The sequence below is a fragment of the Gossypium hirsutum genome, chromosome A11 (assembly GCF_007990345.1).
Source record: "Gossypium hirsutum isolate 1008001.06 chromosome A11, Gossypium_hirsutum_v2.1, whole genome shotgun sequence".
Classification (NCBI taxonomy): Eukaryota; Viridiplantae; Streptophyta; class Magnoliopsida; order Malvales; family Malvaceae; genus Gossypium; species Gossypium hirsutum.
This window is the reverse complement of record NC_053434.1, coordinates 110,392,055-110,404,471: the sequence shown is the minus strand read 5'-3', so window position 1 is coordinate 110,404,471 and position 12,417 is coordinate 110,392,055. Positions and strand designations below refer to the sequence as shown.

Sequence of the window (12,417 nt, the reverse complement as noted above, 5' to 3'; positions counted from 1 at the left end):
TTTTTAATTTCACAAAAATTATTTAAAAAACAAATAAAAATATTTAAAAAACCATTTAATTATTTATTCAAATTATTTTTAAAACTACTCAAAATCTTATTTATTTAATTCACATGACTTACTATAAAACTATATAAAACTAAACCACAAAATATAATTTTACAAGCTTTAATATATATTTTTATATTTTATATTAATAAAATCATATTAATATAATTTTTTTTACAAATTTAATAATACCGATTTATGTCATATATTTATTTTAGTACGATTGTTTTTCTTTTATAATTATTTTTTTAAAAATATTCATCAGCAAACACTAATATTTTTCCATATTTAAAACAGTACATATTAAAATACCATCTATTCAAATTTCTTAAAAATTTTAAAATTAACATGAAATAAATAATTAACATATTAAAATTTATAACATAAATATTTTAAATATGATTTTAAATTTCTGACAAAAATATTAATATATACTTTTCTAATATTAGTTATTGAGCCAAACACACAGCAGCCTTTAGATAAAATTCCTATTTTTTTTATCCGAAAGAAGTAAATTTCCAAACAATCAAAGAAGGAAAAGTCGAAGGTCATGGCAACTACACCACCAACTCGGAGCCCCGAACTCCGAAAAGACCCTGTTACAAACCGATGGGTCATCTTCTCGCCGGCCCGAGCCAAGCGTCCTTCCGATTTCAAATCCAAATCGCCGGAAAATCCTAACAATAATTCTTCATCATGCCCCTTCTGCATCGGCAATGAGCACCAGTGTGCACCCGAGATATTTCGAGTCCCGCCGGATCCTAACTGGAAACTCCGGGTTATTGAGAACTTGTATCCAGCTTTGAGCAGGAAACTCGATCACCCAAATGGCCAGAATGACGATTCGAGTAGCGAGTTGAGCGGGTTGGGTCGGGTCGTACCGGGATTCGGGTTTCACGATGTGGTGATTGAAACTCCAGTTCACTCGGTTCAGTTGTCGGATTTGGATCCGAGTGAGATTGGTGATGTTTTGATTGCTTATAAGAGGAGGATTGAGCAGATTAAGCAGTTTGATTCAATCAAATATATTCAGGTAGTGGAAAAGAAAAGCCTTCTCTTTTGCGAATGTGTAATAAAGCATTTCTTTGATATAAATTTCTGTCTTTTCTTGAAATATTTGTGTTGATATGGACCTGTGAACTGTGTAAAGAGTATAGTTTTCAGCTATTTGATGATTGCAAGTGCTTTTAATTTGATGAAATGATCTATTTTAGAGGGCTGTATTTTGCATTTCATAAAATCCTTTACTTATCATTGGTTTCTTGTGATTCAAAATTTTGAGAGCTAATTGCTTCTATTTTCCATGGTTTCTTTTAAATAAAGGTCTAAAATAATGTTTTTTAATTAAACTAGCAATTCGCATTACCTGTTCTTTTGTGGTTGTGTATCATAATCGTGTTTTAAGATATTTTATATTATATAAATGTTGACATATAAATAATTTGTATCATATAAATTTTGATACATTTGCATATTTGTGTCCTGTCCTGGTGTTTTTCTGTTTCATGTCATGTTTCAGTTATTTTTGTCCTTGTTCGTATTCAATATTGTTAGGTCTACTTTTAATCTGTATGATGTGTCAGTTTTTTGAGCTTATAGGTTCTTAGTGCTACTTCATTTGTCTTTGGTAGGTGTTCAAGAACCATGGAGCTTCAGCTGGGGCTTCAATGAGTCACTCTCACAGTCAGATGCTATCTCTTCCCATTGTTCCTGCTAGTGTTTCTACTCGACTCAACAGTATGAAGGAGCATTTTAATCAGACAGGGAAATGTAGTCTCTGTAAGGTCCAATCAAAGGACCTCTTGATTAATGAAACCAGCCATTTCTTTTCCATTGCTCCATATGCTTCTTCATTTCCATTCGAGATATGGATAATTCCCCGAGATCACTCTTCTCATTTTGATGAACTGGACAATAAGAAGGTAACTTTTCTATTCCTTCATGTTCATGGCTCTAGTGTTATATGATTTTCACTTGTTTGATTTGTGTTTGGTTCTTATAGTGGAGATACCAGTGCTAGAAACTTTATTGTATGATTCTCACTGTCACTCATTCAGGATAAAAATAAAAGCACAACAAGCAAAGAAAGCATTATGTCAAATGATTGTTGAACACTTTTTGAGTGCTTCTATGATTTATTGACTTACTGTTAAAAAGAAATTTATATGTAGCATAATATGATTGTTATTTATTTCCTAGTATTTAGTGAACCCGAGATGGTCTGTTTAGTGGCTTTGCTTTTTTCTGTTAGCATTACTAGTTTCATGATGCCAGTTTGACATTTAAACCTACATAGGATATAGGGAATCTTTAAGGAGACATAGCAATGTTGTGTGAGCACAAAACTATCATGACTAATATTTAAGTAATACAAAGTTTGAATGAGAGTAAATGAATTTAGTTTTTATGGAAATTCTAATTAAAGGAAAAAAATACCCTATTGACTTAAGAAAATTGGTTTTCTTTTGACTTCACTCATGTCAGCTAAAACGCAAGTCATGCTATGTTGAGTTGTAGATAGAGTGATTGAAAGAATTAAGAAGTTTCTGCTTCTTTATGCTATAAAACGCAAGTAGTATGTTCATCCATAACAAAATAATAAACCGATAAAGCTTAGCAATCTAACTTTTCATTCGTTTCCATTCGATTCTCATTTTGCAGGCAGTTGATCTCGGTGGCTTGCTAAAACTCATTCTTAAAAAGATGGCTTTGCAGTTGAATAACCCCCCATTCAATTTTATGATCCATACTTCACCAATACAGATTACTGACTCTGAGATACCTTATAGTCACTGGTTTTTACAGATAATACCTCAGTTAACTGGTGTAGGAGGTTTTGAACTCGGATCTGGATGTTACATAAACCCTGTTTTTCCTGGTGATGCTGCTAAAATTTTGAGGGAACTTAATGTTCCTATATAGGGATTAGGAGCTGATTAACATCATACTAGTAAAATCATGTTGCAATAAGAAAATGTTTCAAACAATTTGCATGAGGAAATCTCTTGTAAACCTATTTGAGCCACACTTTTCTAATTTTATCTATTTGTATTTGTGTGGTAAACATACCAGCTTTTACTGATCTTCAATACTTTTTGGGAAAATGCTGTTCATATATGATAACTTCATATGTGAATACAGTTGCTTAAAGGGATCCAATGCAGCTAGGCCATCCTTGCTTTTCTTTTAAAAAAAGTTTAAAAAGGCTCCTTGATGGGGCCTAAAGTAGAGAGCATATTTCTTGCTTAAACCTTGCTTTATCCTACAGTCTTGATGAGACCGCCTGAACCAGGGACCTTACCAACAAAACCAGTAAGGTTTGGTTAAGGCATGTATGTGTGGTCAAACTTCATGAGAATAATATGTTTATGCAAACAACCCTGATAGACCGTCCTGACCTTATGTTATAGGGTCTGATTTTTTGTTTTTGTTTGGGACTTGAGAAACAAACTGTTGGGTTTCATTGTCATTCCTGGACAAGGCACATGATAAAGATTGCATGTGAAGACTGCTTACAGTATATGCAAATATATAACACAAACAATTATGTGTATTATATAATCCAAGAAAATAAAAAGGAAAGGGTTAATTACTTCAAACATCTATAAGCTATAGCCCAAACTCTAATTTAGTCATTAAAGTTCAAATCATTTTAAATTAGTCCTTGAAATATCATTATCGTAACAATCATATATTTCTATTGGTCATCCCGTCAATTTAAACATTAATTGTCAATTCAAATTTGACATGAGTATATCTAAATCGGTGTAGTGAAAGTGCTATTCTTATTGATATTATCAGTAATAATTATGCAGTGGATAATAGATTCATGCACTATTTACTTGTAAAATGTTAGCAAGTTAGATTTCGATATATTTTAAGGGAACAAAATAATGTTACGGATTGCTTTGCAAAAATGGCTATTGGAGATTTAAGCAGAGTTTGCACTTTTACAGAGCCTCCATTCATTCGAGCATTATTGTTGACTGATCTTTAGCATTTCAAAACCAGGATAAACTCCCATTAGAGCTACTTTAATGTAGTCAATTTTATTTCTACCAAAAAAAAAAGGTTTGGTTATAACATGCACAACTAGTTCTAAAAGAACTGTTAATAAAGTTTAAGGTAGCTCCTTAATTAAAAGAGATCTTGAAATATGGGATCAATATAAAATCTCGAAGTGAAATTAACAAAAAAAAAAAAAAACAAGATCTTGAATTTTTCCTGATGAAGGGCTTAGCACAATATAGAAGTCAATCCATTAGACAAAATCAAAAGTACACACCATGTTTGAAGTGTCCAAATTCTGAAGCCCAAACCAAAAGAGAAAGCGACAACCAGATCTTTCACCATAATACAACAACAAAAAGAGTCAATAATGGAGGAGGTTTTAGCGTCTTCTTTGTGTATTTCTTAAACCCCACCACCTTCCCAAGGCTCCTTGGGTTTTTGGCGGCTACCCCTTTTTTCCACGGCCCACTCGTTTAAATATACTTTCCTTTCTAGGGTTGTTTTTTCCTTCTTTCCTTCTCCTACTCCCTTTGTTCTCTGTCTTTGCTTTCTCTCACTGAATCTGCTACCCCCTTGCTCTTTGAACATGGCCACCGCCGATAGTATCCTTGCTAATTTTACACCTCTGGGTATGATTTATTTTTGTTGATTTGTTGAGAAATGTTTGTGTTTTCTTTTTAGTTAGGATTTATATGTTGTTTAGAGCTGTTAACTCTTTAATATCTGTTATCTGTAATAATAATTAATGGATATTTGAATTTTTATCACGGAGATTTGTTCTAAAGGTTCTTTTTTTTTTTACTGGCTTATGAAAATTTTAATTTGTTTTATTAATTTAGGTATGGTGGTTTTTGAATTTCATGAATTTTAATGTATTTTATCTTTGGATCATTGTTGTTGAAAATTCTGGGACTTTTAGGTGGGTTTTAGTTGGGTTTACTGAGAAGTTACCTTCTTATTTTAAAATTTTTGGTTGTGCTTAATTTCAATACACTTTGCTAATTCTTTTCCCCCTATATTTTATAAATTTGTGTATGGTGGTTTTGAAAGGGTAGTAATTTGAATGTGTTTTATCTTTGGATCTTAGCTTGCGTATTCTTTGTACACATGGATAAATTTATTGGGTGGCTTATGTGATATTGGTAGCTTGAAGTTGTTGGTTTGTTAGTTGCTTTAAGTGATATGTTTTAGATATACTTGAACATTTGTAATGTTTAAGCTGTAAGCTGTCAGTTTTGTCTTTATCCTTTACTTCTACAATCTCAGAAGTTGCAGATTCACTGGAGAATTTGTCTATGGATTCACAAGCCAAGACCACAAAAGTTCCCGAGCCTGTTAAGAAGGTAGTGCTTGGATTTTGAGATGCTGATTTCTTGTTCTTATCTTGGTAAATGTTTTACTTTTCATTAGTTGGATTAGTTGGTTATTGATTTTATTAGATTGTGTGCAATTTGAGCTGTGAATTTCAAGTTAGCTGCTTGGTTACTTGTATGGCTTCGTTATTGTCAACAGCCCTCTTTGTGTGGGTAAGGATGTTTAGTATTGTCCTTCTGCTACCATTAACACACAATTTCTATGTCAAAGGGGTGCTGATTGATGAGATGAAAATTTCTCAGAGATAAATGAATATCTGTTGTAGTATCACTGTTGGTTTAGGACAAATGATAATGCTTTCTTTAAGTTGCTTCAAAACTTATCATTGACAATGGCCTGCTTGCAACATTGAGGTGGCATTGTGTTTCTATAATGGTCTTGCTAACATTTTAATTTTGATGGATTTTGGATTTCAAATATTTTGGTGATCTTGCTGTTATTTGGAAGATGCAGATGTGATTGATTATTAACCTATTAATTCGCTTTGAGGATCTTTTGGTTGCATCTTTAGGATTTGTTTATTTGATAATCTTAATGTTATTGGCAGGATTTTTACAGTGATAATGGCTCTTACATGTACCAGCAAGCTTATGGTTATATGCCATATGGGGCATATTCCGTGCCCAGTTCATCTCTTCCACTTATGGGACATGATGGCCAGCTGCATGCACTGCAAGAATACTATTATCCAAGTACTTATTACCAACCACCTCAGCAAACTAGTCAAACAGATGCTTCTCAAGTGGTGGTTTCAACTGTCAATGCAGATGATCAAGCTTCTTTATCAACTGAAACAAATACAGGAAATTTGAGCACTGTAGAAAGTGGTGCGGGTTTGAGTGGTAATACTGGTTCTGGGTCACAAAAATCAACTTTCAAGGTCTCCTCTCTAAATCCGAATGCTTCCTATAAAAGAGAAAGCTTTCCAACAGGTAAATCCGAAGGTCATCAGAATTCAAGATTTAGCTACGAAGGGGTCCAGCCAACAATTCCTTGGATAGATATGTCAGTGTCTTCTAATGGGCAATCCAAGCATACCGCTAATAATGGATTCTCTTCATATGCAAAAAACCTTTCATCTGGCAGAAATGGGAATCTTCATCCCTTTCCTCATTTCATGGTATGTTAAAGTTGCTTTATTACTTGGATTAATTCCTTGCTTTATGGATATCTGGATTTTAACCCTTGCACATGCACAAACAGATATAGTATAAGCCATAAGTAGAATGATAAACATACATACTATGCTAGGTAGACGGATGGATAGATATAACATCTGCACGTCCTGGTTCTTTCATTGTGTGCTGGCGTAACTATTCTGATGATCTGAATGCAGCATTTGCACAATGCAAGACCATCATCAGGTGTAGCCCAAGCATTTGGATACATGAATCACATTTACCCTAACAACATGACCTATGGCCATTATGGAAACACCAATGGAGGGGGTTCTGGTTCTGGTTTTGGATCATATGGCTGCTCTGCCTGGAAGAAAGGGCAAGGGTGCTATAATGTTGGTAACAACAACAAATCTAGGGGTCTTGGTTATGGAAAAGAGAATATGGATGGTTTAAATGAGCTGAACAAAGGACCCAGAGTAAAAGGGAGTAACAACAAGGATGGTTTTGGAACTGCAACACTAGCTGTTAAAGATCAGAACCTTCCATTGACTGAGAGCAATAAGGAGAACAGTGTTTCTCTTGTTCCAGATCTGGGACAGTACAACAAAGAGGATTTTCCTGATAGTTATTCAAACGCCAAGTTTTTTGTTATTAAATCATATAGTGAGGATGATGTCCACAAAAGTGTCAAATACAATGTGTGGGCCAGTACATCTAATGGCAACAAGAAGCTTGATGCAGCATTCGGTGAGGCCAAGGAGAAGCCTGATGGCTGTCCTGTATTTCTATTGTTCTCGGTGAGTATAATAAATGTTACTATTACTATATGCTGTCTAGTGCCTCTGGTTTCCCAAGTATATGATTTGCCTGATTTTTACTAACCTGAACCTTTTCCCAGGTTAATACCAGTGGTCAATTTGTTGGGGTAGCAGAGATGGTCGACCAAGTTGATTTTAACAAGACTCTAGAGTACTGGCAACAGGACAAGTGGACTGGTTGCTTCCCTGTGAAGTGGCACATCATTAAGGACGTGCCAAACACTTTGCTGAGGCACATAACACTTGAGAACAATGAGAACAAGCCTGTCACTAATAGTAGGGACACCCAAGAGGTATTCTCTCCCTTTATGTTCAGATGCGTATGTTGTTTCTGCTTTTTGTTATCTTTACCCTTCTCTTTGTAAAATGGTTTGTACTGCTGTAGGTTAATTTTGAGCAGGGGATCCAAATTCTTAAAATTTTTAAAGATCATTCCAGTAAGACGTGCATTCTTGATGATTTTGAATTTTATGAAGCTCGTCAGAAGACAATCCAAGAGAAAAAGGCTAAGCATCAGCTGTTACAAGAAAAGGTATGTCTGACTCTGAATTAAATCTAGTACCTAGATTTTGTTTTCTTTCCCACTCATAAAAGATATTTTCATGCTTTTTTTTTGTATGGAATCTTATGGATGCTTTGCATAAACTGTTTAATTATTAACTACTTTTATTCTGACTAAACAGGTTTTGAGTGGAGAGCCTAATGATGCTGTAATGGAGAAGAAAGAAAATGTGGCAATAGCAAATAACGCTTTGGAAAAGTCTGTGGAGTCAGCGTCGATAAAAGAACCAACTGTTGCATCAACAACAGAAGTAGTAAAGGCTAATGTCGATGTGAAACCTGTACAAGAGAATGGATCAGTTACAGCAACTGAAGATGGCCCCAACTCAGTTTGTGTTGCGAGTGCTTGCTAATTGCCTTCTTAGATTTGGAAATAGTGTTGTCCTTTTGGTTGGTTATTGACAAGTTAGCTGATTCAGATCAGAGCCTCTGATTGGCTGGGACTGGTCTATAGCTTTTTCCATGGAGGTAGGAATGAGCAACACCTTTCAGCATTGTAGGCAAAATAGCAATTAGCAGCATGGTTAGACTGAATGTGACTGCTCAATAGCGTGAGGTTTTCTTTTTTGTCTTTCATTTCTCATCTGTTTTCCTGGTTATTTTCTTTTTCTTAAGGATAAGGAATTGAGAATGAAAAATATTACTCCTATTTGCATCTTGCATTTGATGAAGTGGGTTTTTGTTAACATTTCTAGTATAGGGAAGTAAAAGAGTTGTATTGCAGACTTGTTATGTTCTTGTTCACAATCTATAATTTATGGGGTGTAATAAATTTCTTGTGTGAGAAATGCATAAATCTGTGGCCACTGTTTCAAGGAATAGCATGTTACATGTAATTCAATATGGTCTAACAGTATTTATCCATTAGAAAATAGAAAATATGCATTAGTTAAACTGCTAATGCCTCATTTACTTATATTTTTTACGTACTGTTCTTTGGGTATGAATAAGCTGGGTGTTAATCATTTAGATAAGCACTTTGTTGCCATTGATGCTGCCATTGTAGTCAACGAACTTTTGGGTCAGCTGCAAAGACTTTAGTAGCATGTAAGTCTCCACAAGAGTTAATTGGTGACCGGGCTAATTTTACAATTTTGTTTGGTGGAAAGCTTCTCCAAAATGCATAGGAGCATATTTGGACCTGTTTGTACTGGTGTGAGATCATCAGTGCTCATGCTAAAGCAATTATCAAGGTTTGCACTGTGCTTTTCCAAGTAACGAATGACTTGGGAATTGTTAATGATTGATGATAAACTGTGGTCTTTCGTTATTCAGTTTTTATCTTTTAAAATTTGAAGATGTTTGAGATCTTGCAGGAGCTGGGAGAGGAAGGTTCTAATTCCGATATTCAGAGTAATCATCACTTTGTCAACTCGAATGAAAGCTGTTGTTGCTGGCAAACAACACTGACAGGAAGATATTGCATTCTCATACAAATTGAAGCCGTTGATGCTTTTCACGTAATTTCTTAGTTGTATGCTAATGTAAGTTCACGTAGCTTAAAACTCTGTTATGCAAGGTACTAGTTAGTTCTGCGACTACTAAGTTCCTGCTCATGGAGATAATTGGAAGCCGGTTTAAACGGTTTTTCGGATTGAATTCCAAAGTTCAATAAGCTATCATGTATAAATTAGTGGAATATTGGGAAAAAAATTGTCTTCTTAGATTAAAATGCCATCTTTCAGGTTGACTTGAGTTGTGCTGCTGGAACTCTAGATATACCAACCATTACATTGTTTTCCTTTGTTCACCAAGCATAACAACAGCGACCATTGTGCCATAGTCATTTGGTCCTTAAGGGTAAAAAAAAAAAAAGGAGGCACTGGAGTTCTCTTATCTGAAGCCTGAGGTAATAACATCTTTTCTCTGTTCCCCTTGCTTTGCCTTTGAACTTTTGGACGTAGCAGATTATAATTTTAGCATGTATTGAAGTACTCTATTTGTTGCTCCCTTCATTTTGAATGGGAAAAATGGAGTTCTTGCATAATAATTGTATCCAGAATGATTGTTTTATCTGCATCGGTTCAAGCTTAAATTGATGTGGTTGGAGTTAAGAAGCCCAAAGGAAGAAACCCGATTGAGAGCTTAAATGGTCATTTTGGAATTTTTGGTTCCTGGATTGGTTTCTTTCTTTTCTTAAGATTTGCTTGAAAAAGTCCACCATCATCAGCTTTTGAACCATTACTTGAGACTAATGAATTAGTATAGTTGTAGAAGGTTATTACATTCCTTCAATCACAAATAGAAAAAATTTTCATTGCACAAAAAGAATCTAAAGAAATCTAAACTAATATCATAATCAACCACAATCCACAATACATAATAAACTTCAAATTGAAAATCGAAGTGGTTCATGTTTGGAAGGAAAAATCCATCTTCGACAAATACCGTTGGGCTGTTGATAGAAGAAAAATCAACATCATTATGAAGACAAGGTCACAGAACGTCAATTTGAGGCTTTCAACACCCATTAGTTTTTAGACCTGTAGGTTCCTTAAATAGCCATCGACACTTCAAAATCAACCGGAAAGAGAAGAATAATATCTTCGGGAATCTCGGGTTTGGAGGAGTTTGGGGCATTGTCTCACAAATTTAGACGGTGAGAATGAGGACTCGGACGAGGAGAGGGCATAGTCAAAGTTCGACGATGATCCAATGATGCGTGGAGGAGGTTGAAAGGCGAGAAGATCAAGGGTTATGCTTCGATTTTGTGGATTTAGAAGAGGTTTTTTCGAAAAAATAACAATAGATTTAAGGTGAGGAGATGATGGGTTTCATTTTAGTGTAAAAAAGAATGTGAATTGTAGACGGGTGATGGAGTAATGGCAACGAAGGTGGTTTGGGTGTGGCAAATAAACTGGGATTGTATCTTTTATTAGTATCCAGTACCTGTTAAACATTTGGGCTGGAGGAGATTATAATATTTGTTGAATGTTTTTACATTTTTATAAATTTTTAGTATGATATAGTTGGTATTAGTTAGAATTTTGGTATCTGTGAGAAGTTTAGTGTTAATTAAGAAAAAGTTACAATTTGATCAATGAATTATTCTTTAGTTTTTATTTAAGCTATTGGGTTATTAAGAGTTTTTTTTCTACAAAATTTCGTTAGCAAGCTTTAAGTGGCGATTAGGCAATCAATACAAGATTAGAACATACTTTATATTTAAGTCGATTTAATAGTCAGTGTCAGAGCTCAAAAAAAAAACTATTTAAAATTTAATTTGCACATTCATGATATTCAAAGTTATTTCATAAAAAAAAGTTAATTATAAAAAAAAAAAGCTTTCGGTTGGTGTAGATAGTGCGAACATATAAAGTTATATAACATTGATCTTAATAGTTTATTGACTTAAATGAAATCTTTCAAATAGTTTAGTGATCAAATTGTAATGTTTTTAGTAAAGTGACCAAAAGTAAAACTCATCTATAGTTTAGTGAGTACTGGTGTAGTTTTTCCTTAAAAATATTAGTATCGGTGAGAAATTTTGATGTTTGTGATCGGTTGATTTAGTTGCGTTTTTTATTTTTTAAGTTAATGAAATCATAGATTTTGTACTGTTTCTTTCAGTTGATTTTCTGTGATTTGATTAATTAAGTCAGGCATTTAGTTTTTTTTCTTTATGGTAAACCTCAATTAATTATAAAAATTTGTGGTGAAAACTAAAACTTTTATATTAAGATCCCTCGCATTAATTTTTATTCTTGAGAGGATCAAAATGCAATTCTCTCTTTTTGACAAAGAGCCCCAAGCCTTGGCCCACTTTTCACTCTCTTTTTTTTCCTTTAAAATATTTTTAATTATTTTCTTTCACAAAATTTTAATACAATATAATTTCAAATTTGCATACGCAAATGTTACGTTGCCACAAAGGTGAATTTGCGATTCAAACCCTAATATCGAGTATGAGTCAACTCCAATGAGTTCAAAATTTAAACTATCTAATCTTCCAAAATTATATTTTAACTCATCACTTATAATATCATTTATAATAACTAATTATAACTTATGGCAACGTAAATTCGTTCAATTTGTCGACCACTCGTTAAAGTTTTAATAAGTACAAAGTTCAATATTCACTTACAATTAGGGATGATAATAAAACTAAACAAGTAAATGTTGTTAAATTCATTACTACCCAACCATTGTTATGTTTTGCTTTATCATCTACTTTGCTTTATTATAGATGTGTAATATTGAAAAATACTACTACTTTCATGGATATTAAATGCATCTGCCCTATTCTATACCACCCTATTTCAATTATTTTTTGCTAGTTATTTTTAATATATTCAATTTTTATAGGCAAGTAAATATTCAAACATAATTTTTCAAGAAAATATTCAAAATAAAACATAAGGGTTTTATTATAATAGGTTTTTATATTTTTACCCTTTAAAAGTTATAAATATTCAAGGGTAAAATAGTAATTTTATTCAGTGGAACGAGATTGGCCGAGGCAAGCCATTATCATAGTTGTTCCA

The 12,417-nt window shown here is 33.6% G+C and overlaps 2 protein-coding genes across 4 annotated transcripts; both read left to right on the top strand.

Moving 5' to 3' along the window:
- The first annotated feature begins 499 nt into the window (after nt 1-499).
- Nucleotides 500-3,112, top strand: LOC107888358 (ADP-glucose phosphorylase). Its single transcript, XM_016812444.2, has 3 exons — nt 500-1,081; nt 1,680-1,970; nt 2,710-3,112. The coding sequence occupies exons 1-3, from the start codon at nt 599-601 to the stop codon at nt 2,968-2,970; spliced, it is 1,035 nt and encodes a 344-aa protein (XP_016667933.1). The 5' UTR covers nt 500-598; the 3' UTR covers nt 2,971-3,112.
- A 1,319-nt stretch (nt 3,113-4,431) lies between these two features.
- On the top strand, nt 4,432-8,752 carry LOC107888368 (YTH domain-containing protein ECT3). Of its 3 annotated transcripts, none has more exons than XM_016812479.2 (7): nt 4,432-4,661; nt 5,326-5,402; nt 5,981-6,553; nt 6,770-7,351; nt 7,453-7,665; nt 7,758-7,904; nt 8,056-8,752. In XM_016812479.2, exons 1-7 carry the CDS (start codon nt 4,646-4,648, stop codon nt 8,284-8,286), a joined length of 1,839 nt encoding a protein of 612 aa, XP_016667968.2. In that variant the 5' UTR covers nt 4,432-4,645; the 3' UTR covers nt 8,287-8,752. The 3 variants fall into 3 exon arrangements, with proteins under 3 accessions (XP_016667968.2, XP_016667945.2, XP_040937657.1); XM_016812456.2 differs by having other exon boundaries at nt 4,435-4,688; XM_041081723.1 differs by lacking the exons at nt 4,432-4,661; nt 5,326-5,402 and adding an exon at nt 5,428-5,446.
- The last annotated feature ends 3,665 nt before the right edge of the window (nt 8,753-12,417 follow it).